This window comes from Vollenhovia emeryi, unplaced genomic scaffold (assembly GCF_000949405.1).
Source record: "Vollenhovia emeryi isolate VEMERY1.0 unplaced genomic scaffold, V.emery_V1.0 DF939140.1, whole genome shotgun sequence".
Lineage (NCBI taxonomy): Eukaryota > Metazoa > Arthropoda > Insecta > Hymenoptera > Formicidae > Vollenhovia > Vollenhovia emeryi.
In genome coordinates this window covers 1,924,241-1,946,129 of record NW_011967226.1, presented here as the reverse complement: position 1 = coordinate 1,946,129, position 21,889 = coordinate 1,924,241, and the positions used below count along the sequence as shown (strand labels likewise).

At 50.9% G+C, this 21,889-nt stretch overlaps 2 protein-coding genes across 3 annotated transcripts in view; one reads left to right on the top strand and one right to left on the bottom strand.

Annotated features, from left to right (window-relative positions):
• The first annotated feature begins 860 nt into the window (after positions 1-860).
• The window catches only part of LOC105567181, a 39,260-nt gene continuing 18,231 nt past the window's right edge, over positions 861-21,889 (top strand). Inside the window, exons 1-6 of one of the 2 annotated variants that reach the window (XM_012021813.1) lie at positions 861-988; positions 5,080-6,388; positions 6,700-6,842; positions 7,299-7,458; positions 8,272-8,506; positions 9,282-9,391. In XM_012021813.1, coding sequence (XP_011877203.1) covers positions 6,177-6,388; positions 6,700-6,842; positions 7,299-7,458; positions 8,272-8,506; positions 9,282-9,391 — 860 coding nt within the window. In that variant the 5' untranslated portion in view covers positions 861-988; positions 5,080-6,176. Of the gene's footprint in view, positions 989-4,651; positions 6,389-6,699; positions 6,843-7,298; positions 7,459-8,271; positions 8,507-9,281; positions 9,392-21,889 lie in introns of those variants that run through there. The other variant, XM_012021812.1, reaches the window with a different exon arrangement.
• Positions 9,954-13,512, bottom strand: LOC105567180 (prolyl 3-hydroxylase OGFOD1). The gene is made up of 2 exons (XM_012021811.1): positions 13,178-13,512; positions 9,954-13,095 (listed from the first exon to the last, which is right to left on the bottom strand). Exon 2 carries the CDS (start codon positions 12,586-12,588, stop codon positions 10,798-10,800), a length of 1,791 nt encoding a protein of 596 aa, XP_011877201.1. The 5' UTR covers positions 12,589-13,095; positions 13,178-13,512; the 3' UTR covers positions 9,954-10,797.

The following is a 21,889-nucleotide window of genomic DNA, read 5'->3' as shown; positions in this document are numbered from 1 at the left end:
AACCTCCTTAAAAATTCAAATCGCTCCGATTCAGCGCATCTCGCGGCTAATTTTGCCCGACGTCGGCGGTTGTTCCATCTCTAATCTTATTACGCCTCCGTCCAATTTTACTTCCGCGTCCCGACGCGCCTCGCCGCGACATGCGAAAAAGGCGATACAAGTGCCGAGCTGTCGCACGCACGGCCAGTAACTAAAAATACACGTCGAAGCGCGTAACGCGAGCACGGTATCCTCCTCCCCGTCGCGATTCGGCAGGAGTTTTCGCTCCTGGAGATCGTCGCCGAGCGATTCTCTCGCGGCAGAGAGAGAGAGAGAGAGAGAGACAGAGATACTCCGCGAGATAAAGGCTGATAAGGAGCGGCGCCGTCATTCTCTCGCGCGTACGCGTAATCGCCCGTGTCCTTCGCTCGTTGCGTAGTTTCCGGCCCGCGCGCCGAGCGCGGGACGACGCCTCTCGGGGACCCTCGCCCACGTCGCGACGCCCGCCGACTCGGACTCGCGTCCCATCCGACGGAGAGAGAGAGGTCGTTCCGCCCGCGGTGTCAAACGGCGGCGAGGGAGCACGCGCGCGCGCGCGCAACAAACTCGTTTCTTCACGCTGTAATGCCCCGCAACGCGAGACGCCCGCGGAAGCTACTCGCGTTAATTACCTCTCCCCTCCCACCCGCGCGCGCGCCCGCCTGAAAGATAATTCCCCGCGAATCTCGCGTCACGTTACATCAGCGTTTCCTTCGCACCTACCGCGCGCGCTACCGTTTTCTAAACGCGAGCGCCAACGCGACGCGAGAGATTTCGGGCGAGAGACTCGTCGCCGGCTTCTCGCGTCCCCGTGCCGCGAATTCGGCTTGGGAATTTCAGAGCCCTCTTGACCTCGCGGCCCTCGAGTCTTGTAGAGTCCGGCAAACTGAGAGAAGAGAGAGAGAGAGAGAGGGGCGAGGCCCCTAAAGCGCAAAAACAAAAAATACAAGAGTATACAAAAATGAAGAGTGTTAGCATTTTTACAAAAGTGTTTTAAAAGTGAAATATCGGAGTGCTGTAGTAAAAGAGAATAAAATAGTAGAGAGCCGAGAGAACGTCGTAAAGCGTCCGGATTAAAATCACCGCGTCGACGGCTCGTGATACAATCGCGAGCGCACCTTCCTCGACAGATGACTCTTCGGACATTCTCCGCGCAGCGCTCGTTTCGACGGTGTCGCGTTGCACCGAGAGGCGCTCCTCCGGATTAAACGTCGTCGTAAAAAATGACCTTCGCGAGAAAACGCCTCTCCTCCCTCGTTTCTTGTTCCCTTCTTTTCTACCTCGAGCCGTGTTATCTCTGCGACGCGCAATTTAAAAAAAAAGCGACGCGTTCGATTTCCGAGCGGAGATAGCGCGAGGCCTAGCGTCGCCCCGCGAGAGATAGAGAGTTGCTTTCGATTAAATGCAACCGCGCCGGAAGTGATCTTCGAGCGAGCGCGCGCTGTGTCGAAAATCTGCACCTGCCAAAAGGATTTCTGTTACCGAGACGGACAATACTCTTAACGCATTTACATTTCTCACAACCTCGTTTAGTATAAAAATACAATACCAAAATAAAATCGATAATTCTTATTCTCTTCTATCGAAGTAAAAAAGATTGACTTACTACATCGCGACAAGAGTAACTTTATATATTCTCGCGTTTAGAATAAATTTTCCCTCCATCTTACAACGCGCAAAGTTGGCATCGCGATATTCGACAAAAGGACGATACATACTATCATTTTATTCTAGATTTTAGAATGTTTCATTCATGATGAAAATATTCCATTCTCTATAAGTTGGCGCTACATCGATCCTATTTTATGACACATTGAAGCGTAGTAGCATTGGATCCGGAAATGTTTTCTGTGGGTGTGAGGGAAAGGGGCTTTGCGCGGAATCGATGAGTCCCTGATAAGCCGGTTCTCCGATCAAATTTCATCTGACACACACGTAATTTAATTGGAAAAATTAACCATTCGAAACACTATATTCAATCGGTTTATCCGATGGAAATTGCTCTTAGAGTACGAGCGCGCGTAGCTCGTGGATCATGAGATTTCTCGATCTTGTTCTCGAGGCAAACTAGTCCACGTAGTTGAATAACAATTCCGCGACGGTGTGTGACACTCGCGTTCGCGGGGGAGGGGCAAAAAAAACCCAACGCGGAAGCGCATTCCATCGCGCTGAACGATGCAATTCCGCTCGCGGTCGGCGCGACAGCGAGGGTCCCAATTCCGGCGACCTTCCTCTTCCGTTTGATGACAGAGAAATCTCACGGTGGAGTCACGTTGACGTCAAGGTGGTGGGAAACGCGCTCGCGCGCGCGTCTCGTCCTCGCGGATAAATTTAGCCCTTTACCGTGCGATTTTAGGGGCGTCACTCCCTCTGACCTTTCCGAATGAACGGGACCGCGTGTGCCGCGGAAACTCTCGGGATGGGAGGAGCCGAGAATCCGGGACGTATACGTGATCGAGAGGGGCTTCCGAGAAAAAGCTCGAGGGCTTCGGCATTTCCAAGCAATTGTCTCAATTATCCGGGAAGGCGGATTACAACGGGACCCCTCGCCGGCGCCTCCGTTTTTTTTTTTCAATAAAATCGAACGTGACGTACCGAGCGCGAGAACGACGGCGGGCCGATAACGCGACGGCGCTCTTGGCAAAATCGCCCCGGGGTCCCCAGTGAGGACGCTACACCCTCGGGGAGGATTTCTGTCTACCGACAGATAAAGTATTCTTGACGCATTTATCTTTCTCACAACCTCGTTTAGTATAAAAATAAGACAGTGTCAAAGTAAAATCGATGGTTCTCATTCTCCTCTGTCGAATTAAACAAGATTGAGACAAGAGTAACTTATACAAATGTAAGTTTATACTATTCTTGCGTTTAGAATAAATTTTCCCTCCATCTTGCAACGCACGAAGTTGGCACCGCGATACTCGACAAAGAGACCATCGTTTTATTCTAGATTTTAGAATTTTTCATTTACAAATATCCCTTTCTTTATAATAAATATGACTGGCGCTATATCGATCCTATTTCGTGGTACATCGAAGCGTAATAGCGTTAAATCCGAAACATTTTCCTGCGGGTGTAACGCCGAATCGACGTCAATGGAGCTGCGTCCCGACTACCAGTTTTCGAAAAATAATTAAAAGCTTTTCCGGGTCGAAATCTCGGCACTATTTTGACACTTTTAAGGGTAATTTGCACCCACTTAGCTGATCTATACACCTACGTAGGCCAGCAATAACCTACTTTGATAACATTAAATTTTTGTAAGCTCCCTTGAATCTTTAATTCTAAAAAAGTTACTTTAGCTTCTACTTCAAAGGACCTACTTTAATGCTAAATTGGAAACAGTAGAAATTTCCGATACTATCAGTTTCGAAGTAGGAGTAAATGTACTTGCAGTTCGACCTCTTTTACTGTCTTAGGTCCTACTGCATAATAGAATTAAAGGTTCAACTTAGGGCCAAAATTTCGACTCGGGTTGGAACTTGGGTTTTTGTATTAAATTTTGTATCAACGTGAGGGGATGCTGGAGTGATTCTGCACTTTTGCACCTTTCTAACTTAGGAACTGTCGGTTCACGGAAACATTTGTGTAATATACAAATTAATTGAATTGAAGACGGCATCACTGAAACTTATAAGTTTGTAAATCTAATAAGAAATAATAGTGAGCAACTGTACGTGTGTGTGTTGTGCAATATTATTTTTCATTAGACTTACAAACTTAGCTTCAGTGATGCTATATTGTTCTTTAATTTAGCCAGAATAGCAAGCTGCGCTTTCGATCTATACACGTAAGCCATTTGGTTTGTATATTACACAAATGTTTCCACGAAGCAGACGGTTTTAAGTGCAAAAGATGCAAAAGTGCAGAATCACTCCAGCATCCCCTTTGAACGTTGAACGTGCACGGAGAGAACTTTCTTTTAAAATTTATCCTGAAAGTTGTGTGATCCTCAATTTAATTTTAACTTAATTTAATTTATTGCTAAGTAAGAGGTCCAGAGTACAGAGAAATACGATATTAGAACGACCGTGGGACAACACGGCGTTTCAAGAAATTTTGTGAGTTCTTTTAAATTTTACCATACATTTCACTAGTAAAATGTATGGTAAACTTTGAGAAAACTCTCATAAAGTCGTTCGAAATGCCACGTTGTTGTACGATCGCATGATTTTCAGGCTAAATTTTAAGAGAAAATTCTCTCCGTGCGTTAATTTAACACGAAGAACAAAGTCCTCGAACTTTTAATTATTTCCGAAAACTGACGGCTGGGACGCGGCTTCGATCCCGTTGACGTCGACGTTCGACGTTGATTCGACTTCGGCGTCCTCACCGGGTTGTGAATGGCGAAATGGGTCACGATCGAGCGAGATTTCCCGGCGCGGCGCAACGAAGGACGAAATGGAGAAGACCTCGTCGTCGGGACGCGGGACGCGGCGAGCGAGGAGTCTCGCTCGGGACGCGCGCGATACGCTCCATCTCGCGTCGCGTGAGAGCCGAGGGGGGAGGGGGGGGGGGGACACGTGGTCGCCGCTCGAAATTAATTCGATCGGCGTCGATTGACTCGCGTTATTCGCTGCGGCACGTCGCGATATGGGTCGGACGGGCGGACATTGTTGCGTGACGCGCAAGGCCGAGGTGGAGTGGAAGCTGCGCTGGAAGTGAAGCGAGAAAAAGAGAGACGTGACGGGGCCGTGAATGAAGCAGTCGCGTACGCGCGGCGCGGCTAAACGGCGCGGTTTAGCGAGAGCTATCTCCGATACGCGTCCGAGCGGCGATTTTTCAATCGGAAAACGATACACGCGCGCGGAAACGTCGTAATTAAAGCGCGCCCACTCGCGTCCACGCGCGCGTCGTTAAAGCGGCGGCGCGTTTTTGCGCGAGGGACTCGCGCGAGGATCGTCGGTTACTTCGAAAGTACGAAACGCGACCGCTCTGTTCCTCCAACGTAGGGTCAAGATCGGAACGCGAGTCCGTCCGCGCGGGAGGTGAAACGACGCTCGTTTCTTTTTTTTTTTTTAATACAACGCCTCGTCTCACTCGCGCGTGTGCGATTTCAAGTGTGTCCAGGACTGGCGCGCGGTGAGATAATTTTATACGAGCGCGTACCAGTGCGCCATCGAGAATCGATCTTCCCGATTCATCTCCGCTCACACTTTCCCGAGAAACTGATGCGCGATGGAAACGATTTGAGCGATTCGGTGTAAGTGTACCAGCCCGGAGGGCATCGATTACCATTCGCCGGAGGCGGAAAGAGGAGCGCTACCGCTCGCGAGTGTGTTCAGTGCGATTCTCGGAGCAGAGAGAGAGAGAGAGAGAGAGAAGGAGCGAGAGCCCCGGTTTTTCTCTCCTCTCGCACGCCGCGAGAAGACACGGCCAGAAACGGGCGGAGGCGCGAGTGAAATGACACGGGGCAGAAGCGTTAATTTAGGAAAGCCAAGCGCCGGACCGGCTCGCGATACCGCGCGCGCACACACGCGCGCGTGAGCAATTCAATTAAGGGAGCGCGGGCGTGCGTGCGTGCGTGCGTGCGTGCCCGATCGCGCAGCGAGATAATTCACGTTGTACTCCTCCCCGTGGGATGAATGAACGTGACCCGCACGTTTCTTCCTCCCGCCCGGGTCGCGACGCAGAGAGAAGAAGAAGGAGGAGGAGGAGGAAGGGGAGGGGGCGAGAGGGAGAGCGAAGGATCGAAGGGTCGTGCGCTCCGATAAGGGCATCCCAAAGATTCGCGAGCCCCTGGTCCCCCGGTCGCCGCGAGGAAGGCGACGACGTGCTCGCGCACCGATCGTCCGAGGATCGCCCCGGAAGGATCGCGGCGCATCGCGACAATCCTTCTCCGCCGTAACGCAACGGCGCCCGAATTTTCCCGCGGTTAGCGCCGATCGCGATCCCGCGAGTGGGTTGGAGCAACATCGCCGCCGGCGAGAGGAGGAGGAGGAGGAGAGATGTGCCGAGGGCATCATCTGCTCGACGTGACACAACGCGCCGGCGGTCCTCTCTCTCCCCCCCGCGATGCGGATAGATGCGACGTGGGAGGATCGTTATCGGGCGGGCAATAAGGTCGGGAGCAATTGATCCCTCGGCGCGGCGTGTGTCGGTGGATCTCGCCGGTTGATCCGGACGCGCGGACGACGACCGCCGCCCTTCCGTCGGCCATGGATAGGAAGAGCGGAGGAGAGGCGCGGCCGAAGATCGAGATCGTGCGGGTCTCGTCCATCGAGCGCAGCAACTTCCGGCCGCTGGACGGGGTGCAGCTACGCGCGACCTACAGCCACGTGCGGGTGGGCACTTACTGCCCGGAACCGGATGCGGCCGGCGGGCCGGCCGAGACCAAGCCGCCGGTCGAGCAAGCGCGGCGCTTCAAGAAGTGAGTGACTCCTCGCGTCGCACCTCCTCGATATCGATATTATTTTCCTTTAATTGCGAGAGGGAGAGAAAGCGAGAGGGGACGAACGCGCGCGCGCGGAGTATTTCGTTATTGCCGCGAAACGGGGCGTAATCAGCTTCGCGAAGATAACGGCCGATCGATAGCGTCCATGTTCTTCTTTTTTTTTTGCCGTACCTTGCACGTCACCTCGTAATCTAATAAGTTAGAAGCGGTAGTAAATCATTTTTCCCTTTGCTCCCCTTGGGGCGAGGGGGCGAAACGACTTGAAAAGTGCGCTTGCGTCCTTGCAGAAATTTGGGACCAGTATCAAGACTGCTGAGACGTCGTCATCACGCGACATGCCTTGCCACCAAATCCTGTGATAACATTTATAGCGTGAATAGGAATAGTAATTCTCTGGACTGGAGAGTCAACCAGAACGCCAACGAACAAGGTAATTCATTAGCTCCGTGACTCACCGCACCGCGGACTGAAGAACTCGCGAGCTGCCGCTCAATTGCGACTCTCCCTCGCAACGTGCGTCTCTCTTTCACGATTCGTCATACGCGTACGATTCTTTTCATTTTTGTTTTTTTTTAATATTTGTATTTTCCTCCTTTTAACTCTTGCGCGTCTTGGAAAAAAAAAGGAAGTTTTATTCAAACGCGCGTGCATCGCGTCGCTCGATCGATGACTTTACTTTCCATTTAATTTAAATTAACATTCGTTCGTCGTTCAAGGGGAAAAGAGTTTATTAAATTGAATTAAATAAAAAAAATTGAATTCACCTCTAATTAAATTAAGTTAAGTGCATTTCCGAGAGGGAGATGCAGCCGCGCCTCGTCTCCGCGATTGAACCGTCGACAGTAGTTCGCGGTCCGAATCATCTTCCGTTCCTTTCCCGCTCCAGATCTGCAAGCCAGGCAGAGCAGCAGCCTAGACTGGAGGGTAGGAAGGTCCGTCACTTTCAGCTCGAATCGGCTCCACTGGGGTAGCGCGACGCGGAGCGCCGAGCAGCTTTCCAGGAGCGCGCCTCTCACTTCCGATCATCTTCAGACGCCGAGCACGAGGTATGCTAATGCCGCGCCGATCCGCCTCGCGTGCAGATCCGTTTCGCGCACGCAACGAGAGCAAATAATTTATGACGAGCTTCGCCCGGGAGCGCGGCCGCCGAGCAGAAAAGTATAACGGTACAAACTTTTGCGAGTCGAGAGGAAATTCAGCAGGCAGTAATGACGCGGAGGGGAGGTTTTAGCGAGCGGCGAATCGCGATAGCGTCGTGTACGTACGTACGCACACGCAGCTCGCGCGAGGATACCGGGAAAAACGCGCGGTGTTCGAGTTACATTGGAAACGGCAATTAATTTGCTGAAAAACAAAGAGCCGGGGTAACGACGTCTCGCTCTCGGAAGACATGCAATGGGAATGTAAAACTCGGCGGAAACGGCCGCTCGCCGCGGAAAAGGAAGATAAATTGGCTACACTTTTGCGAAATAATTAGCGAGAGGGCTGCGCGGGGCGTACAGTGGATCCCGCTCGTTCTGGGATTCGAAGTGTAGTAACAACGACACTGACGCGAACAGGAACGTTTAATCGAATATCTTCGATCTCGTGTACGAGGAGACAGAAACAACCCGAGGAGAACGAAAAGTCAGGACGATGTCAATTTGAGTTTTGGTCAATTTGATGCCACATTGACCAAAATTCGACATAAATTTGGTCAATACGACATCAAATTGGCATCATCCTGACTTTTTCTTCTCCCTGGGAAAGGCGCTTGATAAGTTTCTTATTAGCTACAAATAACAGTTTTCACGTACACACTTCTCTCTCGTTTTCTCATTGCGCGCCGGTAAATGCGTGACCGCGAGGTATCGCTTCAGATCGAAACTTGTGTCGCTATTGAGACGACTCTCCCCGCGCCTGTCCCGACCCGGAAGCAAGGGCTCGCTGCAATCGTCGCCGACGATTTGTCCCTGGGTCCAAGTAGAGTACTCGGCGGAATCGATCGAGGCCGGCAAGCGAGAGGAGGCGCAGGAGAACGACGCCAGCTTCCAGCAGGAATTGCAGTTGAACGAGCTGCGGAAACGGATGGCCGGGATTGCCTCCACGTCCCAGGTGATTGGTAATCTGCGTAAACGTCCCCGCTCCGTCCCGGCACGCGCAATAATCAATAGCTGTCTAATTACCAGTCTAGACTAGAGAAAAGTCATCAAACTCGCGCCGGTGGTCGACCACGGGCAGACGAGCGCGCGAATATTCGCGATAATAGCCTGCGTCCGGCATTGCAAATCCGTGGCATCGGGGCGCTCTTTTGCATTCGAGTGAGCGAGAGAGGAGAAAGGGAGGAGGAGCACTCGGACGCCTCGGATTTGCAAGGCCGAACGCAGCCAAGGGATTAACCTTGTGCGCAAACACATCACGCGCGCAACAACAAAAAAATTTTAACGCAGTCTTCAAGATATTCATAATTATTTCAGAATCTTAAAAAACCCTTTTTTTCTCGACGGCTCTCTACGAGAAGCAGAAAATAAAAAACGGGGCAATTTCGCAGCCCGACCGATCGATCGTCCAATCTTCTTAATGTGGTAGCAGCAGTAGTTAAGCAACGATCAATCAGACGAACGAATTTACGATCGCTTAAAGAATGTCCGATTAGGTCACCCGGAACGGAGCTGCAGCAGAGGTGCGCCCATTAATAACTTCCGGCGCGGATCGAGCCCGAAATAGAGTACGGCGCGAGAGGAAAAACGCGGCGGGTAAACTTCTCATTCAATTCGCCGGAGTAAACTGAACTTTCTTAACGAGCCCTTAGAAGCCATTCACCCCCCCCCCCCCCCATTCTCGCCGCGGACTCCGCACTAAAACGGGTTCTATTACGTTCGTCATTCAGGTCACGACGAAGACCGCCAAGGATGGCGCGGGGCAACCGAGTCTGCCGCGACCCAGGATTCAGGTGCAGGAACCCGAAACCGAGTGTAACCACCGGAACGTCCGTACAACGTAAGCCTTTACTCTTCTCTCGATCTTTCTTCTCTTCTCCCCTTCCTCCCCGCAGGCGACTCGACACGTTTTGTCTCACCGCGATTGACAGATTGTCGCAAAACGAGACGCGCGCGCGAGAATCGTTAACGTCCAACTTCCACGCGCGTTTCATAAGTTTCAAGCGAAAGAAAAGTCTCCGGATGCTGGCGAACAGCACTCGAAATCTACCGAGGGAGACTCTTCTTTCCGGCATCCCGCTATAGCGCAATTCCCTCGCTGCACTCACACTTCAGCAACTTCACCACTGCATGAGCCCGTACGTACGCCGTGACTCTCGCGCAAGTGAAACGAAGGATTTTCTTTTGTGCCGTGTATTATACCGCATCCAATAAACAACTGTGCGTACGCGTTTCCCGCATTGTGATCTCAATCACCACCTTGGCAAAATCACCGTGAAACTTTCGTAACATTCAGCACACAAATTCGCTAACGCGCGCCGATCATCTCTTAGAACACATTTATTAAAAACAAAATCCTAGGAATTAGAAAGAAATAATTTTACAATTGGCGTTTACACACACACACGCGCGCGCGCGCGCGCGCACACGCACACACATATATATATATATCTGTGCACGGAAATCTCTCGTTTGATATCGCAAGTAGGAATTATTCTCGAGATACCCAAGTATCTCGATCGTAAATCTGTTGTCGGCAGCTTTGACAAAACTTACCGCGAACGTGACAATAAACTTATTAAAATGGGGGTACTATATTCAATTATACAAAAAAATCAATCGGAGAGCATTTAGAACGTATTAATCGCTAAATGGATCATTCGTTTCACGTTCACAATTTTACAAAACGATTTCTCTTCCTGTTCTTTAATATTCGCCGATAAAGCAACTCGCGATCATTGTGGAAATGTCTTTTGTGATGTACATTTCATATTTCAAACATATATATATATATATATATATATACACTAAATCCTAAATATCAAAGAAATACTTTTCTAATAAACATATATATACCTAGTTGAAGTTAAAATTTGCGGTTGAACACTTTTACGAACACGTCGCCCTTGTACATTTTCTTTCGGAAATTGTATTATCCACCACTTAAATTAGCAGCTTCCATAAAAAATATAATTAACGTGCGTGCGCGCCTTTTGTAAGTTTTTCTGTAACAAGAAAAATCGCGGAGAGATAGGCGATCTACGTTGGCGCGCGTGATGGGCACCGGTGAATACGTTAAAATACGAACATTAGTTTAAAAGGAAAACCCCTCTTTTCATTCGTAAAGAGACTGTTGCTCGTCTCTCCGAAAATATGTCGACTGTAAAAGCAACGGTCACGCCGGGCTTGAAACACGAACATCGATCTCTCTCAACAGAATGATGTTGATTCGACTAAAGAATTGTACTATTCATAATATGTGCACACGAAGGTGTAAGAATAGCCATCGTAGAAATGATTGAGGTACTTTTGAAGACGGGACACCATGGCTGATCTGTAGACTAGACATAAATGGTTGTCCCGCGTCGGGATCTGGATCAGAGTACCGTCCTGCTTGCCAGGATCCACGAAGTCTATCGTGTCCTCCGTCTTCGGTATGCCTTTGGCATCCTCGACATGGAACTGAATTATCACGTCGAGCAGGAAGTCGCCATCCTTACTGACAGACTCGTCCTCACTGAGAGGATCGTCCTTCCTGATAAACCTCTTAATCATGGCCCCAAAAGGATCAACCGTGTTGAGATCGCACTCGTTGCTACTGGCTGATGTGCCGCTACTAGACAACCTCTCGTCTGAAGAAGACATCTCGTCCGTGTCCGTGTCACGTTCGTGCTTACTCGAACACTCCGCGTCAACGTCCGATTGGCTGTCACTGTCCGGGTGCCGTTTTTTCTTGTCGGGCGAATCCGCTGAGGAAGGAGAGTCGTCGATTCGTCCCCTCTTCAACTCCCGACTCCGCCCCACCACGTCCACGTCGGTCTCACTGGTCGAGACACCCGAGGTCGACGCCACTGCGGTGGTGCTCACGTTATCGTCGATGTTCGTCGACTCGTCTGTGTCTTCCAACAGCGATCTGTCGTACAGCAACGTGTAACAGCCCGACGACCACCTCTGTAACTCCAGCGTCACTTTCGGTCTCTTGGTCTCCTCGGGCACCAGGTCGAGCCCCGTGTATTTCGCCAGCAACCGAAAGAAGGAGATAGACCTGAATAGATCGCAGAAGTCTTTGAGCGGCTCCGGCAAGGTCTGCTCGTCGGCTGTCTCGTAGCGACGCATGTCCGGTGGGCCGATCATCCGCCAGCTGATATCCCGCGACGTCAGTTCACTCGCGACTCGCCGGTACGCGGACTCCTTCAGGAAGCCCTTGAGAAGCGTGTAAGACAGCATCTCGACGTCCTCGTGAATCTGCTCCATTATGCCGGGCGTCAGGTATTGGGCGGGGATCCAGGAGTGCAACTGCACCTCGGTGGGGCTCGGTTGCACCAAGGCCCTCGCCGGCTCGCTGGTTCTCGCCAACTTGTGGAGACTCGTCCCTAGCCGGCCGTGAAACCAACCGTTGAGCGACCACCTGCACTTGTCCGTCAACACCTCGGCTACTTGATGGTAGGAATTGTCCTCCACTTCGAAGAAGACGAACGAATTGTACTCTGGGATTAACGACCTTACTATCTCTCTGGGCCAGCCTTCCTCGTCCGTGTCGAAGATATCCAAGGCGCCGCCGTCCTCCTGCGACCAGTCTTTGGTCAGATACAATATGTAAGCGATCCTTCGGTCGTCCATGTTGTCGTCGTGACACAACAAGCGGTCCGTATCGCGGTAACGGGCGCTCGACATCGAGACATTTCCGTTTAGCTCGATGCTCATGTTTCGCTGCATCCACTTTACCAGGTCCGTGCAGAAGGCTCGGTTCAGCCTCTGAATGCACTTGTCGGCGGCAGAGCACAGGTCCTCGGTTTTCTCAAACTGATAGAGATCGAGGACTTTCCTCGTATGCTTGTGACGCTCCAATTCGCTCTTCAAGTCCTCCAAGACGCTCTCGTCCCTCAAGAAGTTCGATATCCTGCACACTTTAAAGGGTCTCGATACGATCTCCAGGTTGGCGGTCTTAAAATCGCTGCGGGAGTGCCAGTGCCTTTGGAACTCCTTCTGGAGCTTGGCGCTGTTGACGTGCTCCGAGAACAAGGTCGGGTCCGCCATAGTCTCCTCGTTTCTCCCGGGCTCGACGTGGAAATCCTGGGCCCACAAATCTACTCCTTCCCTTCTCTAATAGACGACTTTGGCGGCGAGATAGTGACGCATTACCGCGCTACCGCGGCAGAAATTCTCCTAAGCGTGTTCAACGCAGAGCGGCCTCCCCCTCGCGCCGTAAATAATTGTATAAATAGCATAACATGACTGTACCGAGATACTCCGTTGGCTCGCTCGATCGGACGATCCCGAGAAAGTGCCGTCAATCGTTACCGGCCGCGCGCTCCTTCCCGCTCCTGGCAGTCTCGAACGCACGTGACACCTCTGGCCTAACCTCTCCGCGGCTCGCCCCGATTTGTCGGCCCCGCGCGGCGAAGTCCCGTCGGCGTGTCATCCAGGACGACGGACGGGCCGGTCGGGGTCTCGTCGGGCGGACGCGTCGATCAGTTATCCCCAATTGTCCCGGGTTGCGTAAAGTCCACGTGGGGTCCCCAGTCGCGTGCCACGTGTCGCGCCCTGCGAACAGAAGGAACGCCGTTAACCGCGAACGTTGCTCGCGCGCGGCCGTGCGGACGATTTTTCTCGCGATTTTACGTACCATGGAAATGACGGCGAACGCCGATGCGCCACGGAGACCTGTCTCTCTCTTCGTACGTGCGTCGTAAACACACGGCGTTACGGCGCGGCGACACAGCGCAACGCGCGCGCAACAACGTCGATCCGACGACCTCGGGCGCTTCCGCGTACTAACCTTTCGGAGAACGTCCGTTCCCCGACGTCGGGAGTGTAGCACTCGCGACCACCGGCGCCTTTTGTTATTGACTTAACTGTCAATTCAATTAATTTTATCGTGGATTAACTTGTATCTCAACCAAGTTCAATTTTCAAGGCTGTTAACTTTAACTTAACTTATTGCGAATTCGATTGCTTGCACTAGTGCGCACTGAGTGCACACTCGGGCCAGTTTGTAGTCAATTTTTATATTTAATTTTATTGTCTTAAGTACATGTTCAAAGAGCGTTTGGCCAAAAACTGATCCGTATGGATGCTGTACAGATTATTTTACCGGCTACGAAATATTCCAAGAGATATTTAAGACGATTTTTAAGTACAAAAATTGATTGTAAGCAAGCCCTGGTGTGCACTCAGTGCGCACCAGTGCAAGCAACCGAATTCGCCGTTAGTTAAAAAAAAAGATAACCTACCCAACCCTGCTAATATTACACTTGTAACTAAAGCTAACGTGACATTTGCCGTACGAATTTTTCAAGCGCGTCGATTGCCCGCAGAAAATTTCGAGAGGCTCGACGACCTTTCGACACGCTTGCAAAACTTTGCCGCGCGACAAACGTAACACCAGCCTAACTTGAAGCCCATCACACAATGGCTGCGTTCAGCAGAAAAAGCTGCTTTGCAACTGTTGCAAAATTCTTGAATCTGATTGGCGTATTCTCTTAAACTTGAGTGAATTTAAGAGCATACGCCAATATCAGATGCGTGAATTTTACAACAGTCGCAAAGCAGTTTTTTTCTGCCGAACGTAGCCAATGCCAGGCAACAGGCAATAGGAATAGGGAATAGAATTTTTGACGCGTTGGATCCGTCGAAAATTTTCTTCCAACCAATCCAACGCGTTGGAAATTCTATTCCCTGTTCCTGTTGCCTGTTGCCTGACATTGTGTGATAGGCTCGAATCGTCGGAGACTTATCGAAACGCAAAGAAACGGACGTAAAGACGGGGAGAATATATCCACGGTTCTGTCGGCGCGTTTAAAGTTGGCGCGCCGCCGCGCCGCCGGGCGGCGCCCGCGTCGCCGTGGCAACATGGCGGGCGCGTGTCACGTTTGACGGGTGCGACGTTGTGCGCGGTGTCGCGTGGAGCGAAGAGACTCGCGGAGCACGGCCCTGGGAGCCGCCGAGTGATCGGCGCCGAGCGAGCGAGCGCGGTGTTTCGCGACGTGACGCGACGCAACGGTCGCGCAGTGTCCGACAGCGTCGCGGGAGACTCGTCCGGCCGGCCATCCTGGAGCCCGACACCTGGGGGACGCGCGCATACCGTGAGTAAACATTGCAGTTTGGCGTAACGTGACAAGTCCCGGTCGCGCACGACCGTCCGCCACGCGGTTTCCCCCCTTGTCGGACGACGGCGGACTCCGCCGTCGCGTCGCGGCGCGTGCACGTTGCCTGCGCCTCGGCGTCGCGTCGCGTCGCGTCGCCAACGCCACAGCTGAGGGTGCGGTTCTTCCGGAGTCGCGGGTAAACACCTCGTCCCAGGACACGCGGGCCAGTCCGCCGGGTGGTCGCCGAGTGTCCTCCCCGGTTGGCCGCCGCGAGCGGCCGAGCGGTCGCGCCGATCGTCCACGGCGCCGCGGGATATTTCGCAGGACCTGTTCTAGGTATATCGAGATCTCCCATCTGTCTAGATTTCGGACGGCTGTGTATCGGAGCACCGAGAGAATAGAAGCGAAAAGCCGCGCGGGGCGACGGTCCTCTCTGCCGCCGCCCGAGACTCGCGATGGTCTTCCAATTTGGTCGGCGCGTGCTCGACTCCGCCCGGTGTGTTTATCCCGGGCGCGATTACACCTCTTTACCGGGCGGAATCGCTGACGACGCTCGGATGACGCTACATTTTCCAAACGTGACGATTCACGTCGCCAGATTAGGGTCGATCGTCGTGCCTTCGTCCCACACGTCATCGTCGGAGCGGCACTCGTACCGCGGGCACGTTCGAACGGCACGCAGCCGGCCGCGGAGTCATCGATCGGCCGCGGCACTCGTCGCTCCTACGCGAGGGGATCTTTCTAAAACGTCGGTTCGTCCTAGGCGCGCGGGGGAGGGAGGGCGCGGGTGGTCCCACGTTAATCGTGCCCCGTGGATCGCGGGGATTATCTCGCGCCGGCCTTGAGCCGACACCTTCCTCGCGTCCCACGGCGGGAACGGGCCCTCGAATTTTTAAAAACGGCGCTGCGTCTCGCGGAGGCGAACCAGCCGGCGGTGTCTCTCCTCAAGAGGGGGGGGGGGGGTGCTTCTACGCCCGTTATTATTCGAGTCGCAGATTGCGCGACTTATTTATCGATCAGCGAGCGCAGTCACGTGCCCGATACGCTGCACTTCTTATAGCCCGCTCTCCAATGTCGTACACCTCGCCCGTCCCGAGGCGAAAATCCGCGCGCGGAGATACACCGCGATTGTCGACACCGCTCGGCCGCGGCGAGCCGATCGGCTCCACTTTCTACAAGTTTCCTCGCCAATTCGATCACTTTCTTCCTGCGATTTCAGCACCGGCGATCGGCCGGTGCAATTTCGTCGACTTTCGTCTCTTGTCCCGCGGAGCCGATCGTGTCGAGGAGGCTCGTACGTGTCTCGGTGGGTCCGGTTTTCCATTTCGAGAGAACACGCGCTATTTTCGAGCGCTTGGTACAGCGGGAAGTCCTCTGTTATGAGACTGGCTTGTGACGTGAGGTTTTCAACGTGAAAATTGATTAACAGGAGGAAATCTTGCAAATCGCCAGAAGTAATTAAAAACTTGAAAAGATCACTTGACCATGTCTGGCACATTTTTATGTTTAAACTCGCAGCGTTTCGACCGAGAGGAAAACCGCTGAGGGCAGTAGATGATGCCTTATTAATTTAGCGAAAGCCCCGCTATCTCATACTAGGAGCTTATCTCACGACAGGGGACTTTCCTCTATAAATGTCAACGTCAACGATCTCTTACTCCGAGCGCGAGTCAAAGTCACGCAAGTTGGGCGCTTGGGTCGCACGGGAAAAGAACGCCGGGCTCTTGATAGGATGGGATCGTGCGCGCCCTAATCGATGCACCCCCCGCGCTGCGATGAGGGTTCATTATCCTTTCTCCTCTACGCACGCTGATAGGACACCTCCGGAGAGTGTCGGCGGTTTAACGACTGCGCGCCACTTCAGTCACTAAACTGTCAATCGCGTCGTTAAGGCTGCAGTTGAGGTTCGATTAACGCGTGTGTGTCCGTGTGCGCGTGAACCGTTACGCGCATCTGGTATTGGGGAAAAAAAAAGAACGGACACGCCGACACGCATAACCCATTTATTTCATCCTCGCGCGTGATGTGAAAATCGAATTAGCCGGTTTCCGCCGGAAAATTTAGGGGAAATGAACAACCCACGTTCTCCCCCGAGGTTCGAAAGACAAATTGAAAAATTGCGTTTTTTCTCCGGAATCCAGAAATGTATTCAATCTGCAAAAAGGGCGAGAAAGAAAGAGAGCAGCCGCGATTGATTTTATGTTAATTTAGGCGCGACAGCGCGTTAGGCTCGTATCAGACTACGGACTGAGATTGAGATTGGATTGAAATTTGACCAATTAGAGTTAAAGTCGCTGAGCTTGAGATTAGTAAACTTTACTCCCGACTGGTCGAACCTCAGTCCGTAGTCCGATACGGGCTTAACAATTTTTTTATCCCAACGCACGGAAATGATTGGCTTTGAATTGGTCGAGCAATATTTCCCGATACACCCTACATTTCTCGCTGGCACCTGCTGGCAGCGAGGTCGTGAGATCACTCGGAGATTGTGAGAGAGTTTGATCAATGACGTACGAGCTTTAATAAAGCAATAACGGTAGTGTCCAAGAGCCCAAGGCTCTTACGTCGCTCATAACACGTAAAACGGATTTCACGACGAACTTTGCGAAAATGGACGAAAAGCTAAAAATTGCCCGCTCAACGTTATAATTATTACAAGTTTTGACTAACAGACATTGATTTGTAGCTGCGAAATTGAAGATTCTATGGGGTATTATTTGTACGACGATCCCTTTTTCCTCGTGAAAGTTCTTCGTCTGTTAGTTATAGATAGAAATATTAAATAAATACAAAAACTCTCTCTTTATGTCGGGAATAAAATTACCGTACTTTTTTATCCGCGTATCGCGGATTAATCATATTGGATAATGATGGTAATCAAACATGCCGTGGAATGCAAAATTGCAAGGCTTTTTATTGGTATCGTCGACGCATACATTACATTGTATAATGTGGGATGTGCAGCTCTAATTTTTATAATAGTGGCTTGCATTTTTTGTTACATTTCTAGGAGATTTCTAGAAGAAACTTGTGGGACAACTTTGGCATTTCGAAGAGCTCGTGGGAGTGTCTTGAAATTTCACCACACAATTTACTAGCAGAACGCGTAGAAGAATTTCAAGACACTCTCATGCAGTTCTTCAAAATGCCACGTTGTCACACACAGTTGGAAAATTTGTGTTTTCTTGTGAAAAGAAATGCCGGTTTTAACATATTGCTCTTGTGTTAATTGGCCTAGAATGTAAAATTATTAAAATAGCTGAAAAGAAATGTTAAAGCAACACAATGTGTACTTATTTTTTAATCTCTGTTCAAATTTACAGAATAAAATGTTGACTTTATTCTATATAATATAAGTGAGGGTGATTTCGAACCGTCATTTGACTTGTTACATCTGTAAAATGTAAAAATTTAAGTTTTCAAAATTCCTTTCGTCACTAAAAATATGTTAATTTTACAGAAAATTTATTTCAAATTACTTTAAGATTCGCATACACTTTGTGTTAAAATATTAACCAAGTATGTCATCACTTAACATATCCATATTATGCTAAATTAACACAAATTTGTCAACAGTGCGCGATAACACGGTTGAATCCTTGCAAAAATTGTGATAGAGAGGTCGACAAATCTGAAGGGGTCGAAATAAAAAGCCAATGCGAAAATCAACTGGAAACTAACATCAATATACATGTTGCAATGTAGTTGTGTTTTATCTCAATGAGATACGTTGAAGTAACACGGCTGGTCAGCGACGACCGGCGCCGTATGCAACACGTTAAAATTGTGTCGGCCGCATTTCCTTCTCTCTCTTCTTCGCGTAGCGGCTCGCATGGGGAGTTCGATTCGCTTATGGCATCGTCCGTTCGTCAGTAGAGTGCCTTCGAGTGCGGCGTGTGCGCGCCGTCGAGAGAGATCCCCGGGTGGTCTCGCGGTCTTCGCACGCGCGCGCTGTTTACGCCGTCATTGTTTCGCGCGTGGATCGTTGCGAGAGCGACTCTCGACTTTGGCTCCCGGCGATGGTGCAGCAGCGAGGTAATCAAGGCGATATTGAACCGCGACACACTAATTCGGGGCGATTGCGAGCGGAGTGATTGGCGATCGATGGCCGAACGGCAGACACGTGTACATTTTGCCGAAGACAGATTGCAGGCGCACGAATTTCCCTCAAGACACACGAGATCCGTTTTATTTCATTTATCTGCCCGTTTCTGCGCGATACAAGATAAGTCTGCCACTATCGGGACCTCAATTTCTCAGCCCGACGACGACACGGAGGGAATCTTTTCCTAAAAGAGCGAGAACAAGTGTGTCCATAGGCAAATGGCCCCATTTTTTCGCACTCGATTTTCGTTACAAAGTAGGTACCAGGCGAAAGGTCTCGTCAAGATGATCGCAGATATGTCAGTCTCAGAGCGTACCTGTTTAACGTTCCAGAGATATCGGGCTCGATAGAAGCTCTCGCGATGTTCTTCGAAGTGCCAAGTTGTCCCACGATTTTCAGGATAACGAGTCGGAACAAGATTGGCTCCATTCTTTTGCAGTCGATTTTGGTCACAAAGTAGGTACCAAACGAAAGATCTCGTCAAGACGATCGCAGACGTCAGTCTCCGAGTGTACCTATGGAGCCCGATATCTCTGGAACGTACACTCTGAGACCGACATGTCTGCGATCATCTTGACGAGACCTCTCGCTTGGCACCTACTTTGTGACCAAAATCGAATGCGCAAAAAATGGGGCCGATCTCGTTCTGACTCTTTATCCAGAAAATCGTGGGACAACTTGGCATTTCGCAGAACATTGCGAGAGCTTCTCGAAATTTTACCATACATTTTACCAGTAGAACGCACAGAAAAACTTCAAAATACTCTCATACAGTTCTTCGAAATGCCACGTTGTCCCACGACGACGCGATTTGTCGGGGTAAATTTTCAGAGAAAATTCTCTCCCTGCGTGTCTTCGGTCGCACTTGATATCGTGATTTGAATCTGACGAAAATTGTCGTCTACAGACACAGATGCGCGCGTGCAAATGACGAATTTTCGTTTCGCCGCTCCGATGCCTCGCGGAATGACGTCCGTATGGATGCGAGTGCAGCCGCGATAAAGCGCGCTCGGCGTAACGCAGCTGCCACGTTGCAACTGCAACGGGACGATTACCGCACAATTTCTCTCGCGACGACCATAATATCCCGCGCTGCCGCGTACGGCATACGAGATTGAGGCGAGGCCGAAAAGCCCAGGCTTGCTCCGCGGCTCGGAGTCGCGGGCCGTTTCAGGAGTAGTTTCAAACTAATTGTGACACAATGTGCAATGGATTTGCGATTAAGTCGCAACGTTTCCGCGCTGTCGCGCGCATTTTCTGAACCTCCTGCAGTCGGCAAGAGGCCGATTCGATCGCGAGATTGCGAGTCGAGTCGTTTATCACTTATTGTTAGTCCTGCGCCTTCGAATTATCGACTACGATTTTATCGCTTTAAAGTATTACAAACAGAGGAAAGTCCCTTATCGTGAGACACGCTCCTAATATGAGATAGCGAGGTTTCTACTAAATTAATAGACACCATCTGCTGGCTCCACCATAAATTTATTGCTCTTGGAGTGAGATCTCCGTTTAGTGGAAAATTCATCGTGTGATCGTCGCGAGAAAAAGATTTGCGATTGAATTTGGATGTTGAAAACCTGCTGTCTCATATTAGCAGCCTCATAATAGAGAACTTACCTCTATAGTTTTCGAGGTGCATTAATAACCGCCTAAATAAAACCAGATCCGTTACTCGGACATGGGCGTCCGATGTAGCTCGGCTCGATTGTAAATGCCGGTCGGGTTGCGAACGTACGGGGGGGAGCGAACTGATCGAAGCGAGCTGTTAAAGTGCTAAGACAATGCGAGTAATTCGTACGGGCGCCGTTAAAAAGTCATTCGAGCGTGGCAGATATCGGTCGCGAGCGCGGCTTCTATTTTTACCGCCGGACATGTGCTACAACACGACACCGCGTCATCTCCGTCGTCGGTTATTGTCGTCTCTATTCGCCCCCCGCGATCGTTACGATTGCCTGCTCGTTACGACACCGCGTTCGCGTTCCACGGGGAAGGTACCTCTTACCCGGTACACCGCGTAATTACAATAGCGTCGTCCGGCGCGAAACTACCGTACGGGCCATCCTCGCGCTCTTTGTCGCCCCCGTTGCCCGTTTTACACGAAACACCGTATAGTACGGTACGGTACGCGTACCGGTTCTGCTGGCTGATCGATAAAGAGGACTAAAGAACCGCACGGTGCTCGGTAAAACGCTCCGGCGTTCCTGCGGATGCAGGGCAACAAGCCTCGAACGAAATTTCGCGACCGAGGAGAGAGAGAGAGGACCGTCTCGTTTTCTTTTCTTTTCAATAAATTTACGCACGCGGAGCGAGATAACGGGACGACGCCGGATTTACCTGGAGAAAATGCGCGCGTTTCGCCTTTACCCCGGACGTACGTTTCGCGGAAACGATCGCGGTAGATAATCGCGCGCTGGACTCGAAGACTTTTGGGGGATGGCGCGCGGTGCCTTTAAAGCCCGTGTCAGACTACGGATTGAGATTGAGGTTAGATTGAAATTTGACCAATCAGAGTAAAGTTTGCTAATCTCAAGTTTAGTAACTTTTATTCTAATTCGTCAAATTCCAATCTAATCTCAATCTCAATCCGTAGTCTGATACAGGCTTTAAGGCCGAAGCAGACTAGCAATGGTCGACGCGGATTAGATCGGGATTGGCGATTAGCGATTGTCCTCTGGCCAATGAGAGTCCATGGAAACGCTGGCTGCCTTGCTCTCATTGGCTAGAAGACTCACTAATCGCCAATCCCGATCTAATCCGCGTCAACAATTGCTAGTCTGATTCGGCCTGGATGCGGAGTTCTAGACCAGGTGTCCCTGCCCCAAAAATTGGTTACACGCGCAATGTCTCACCTTGTATCTTTACACCATGGTTAGCACCGTGGGCTCGATTCTTGAGTCGTTCGCCAGAGAAACGTTTGCGAAGACGCTGGCTCCTACAGAAAAGTTGGAGGTTGGAGGTTGATCGGCTAGAAGCCATGCGAGTGACCGATGCAACTTGCAACTCTTCTGAATCCTCGTTTCTCCCGCGAATGAATCAAGAATCGAGCCCCATATGTGAGGCGCAACTCTTTAACGGGCAGTCATAACAGACTCTCGTAAGCCTGCACTTATTTATTGTGTAACGGTGATGCCATTAACCGCGTCGG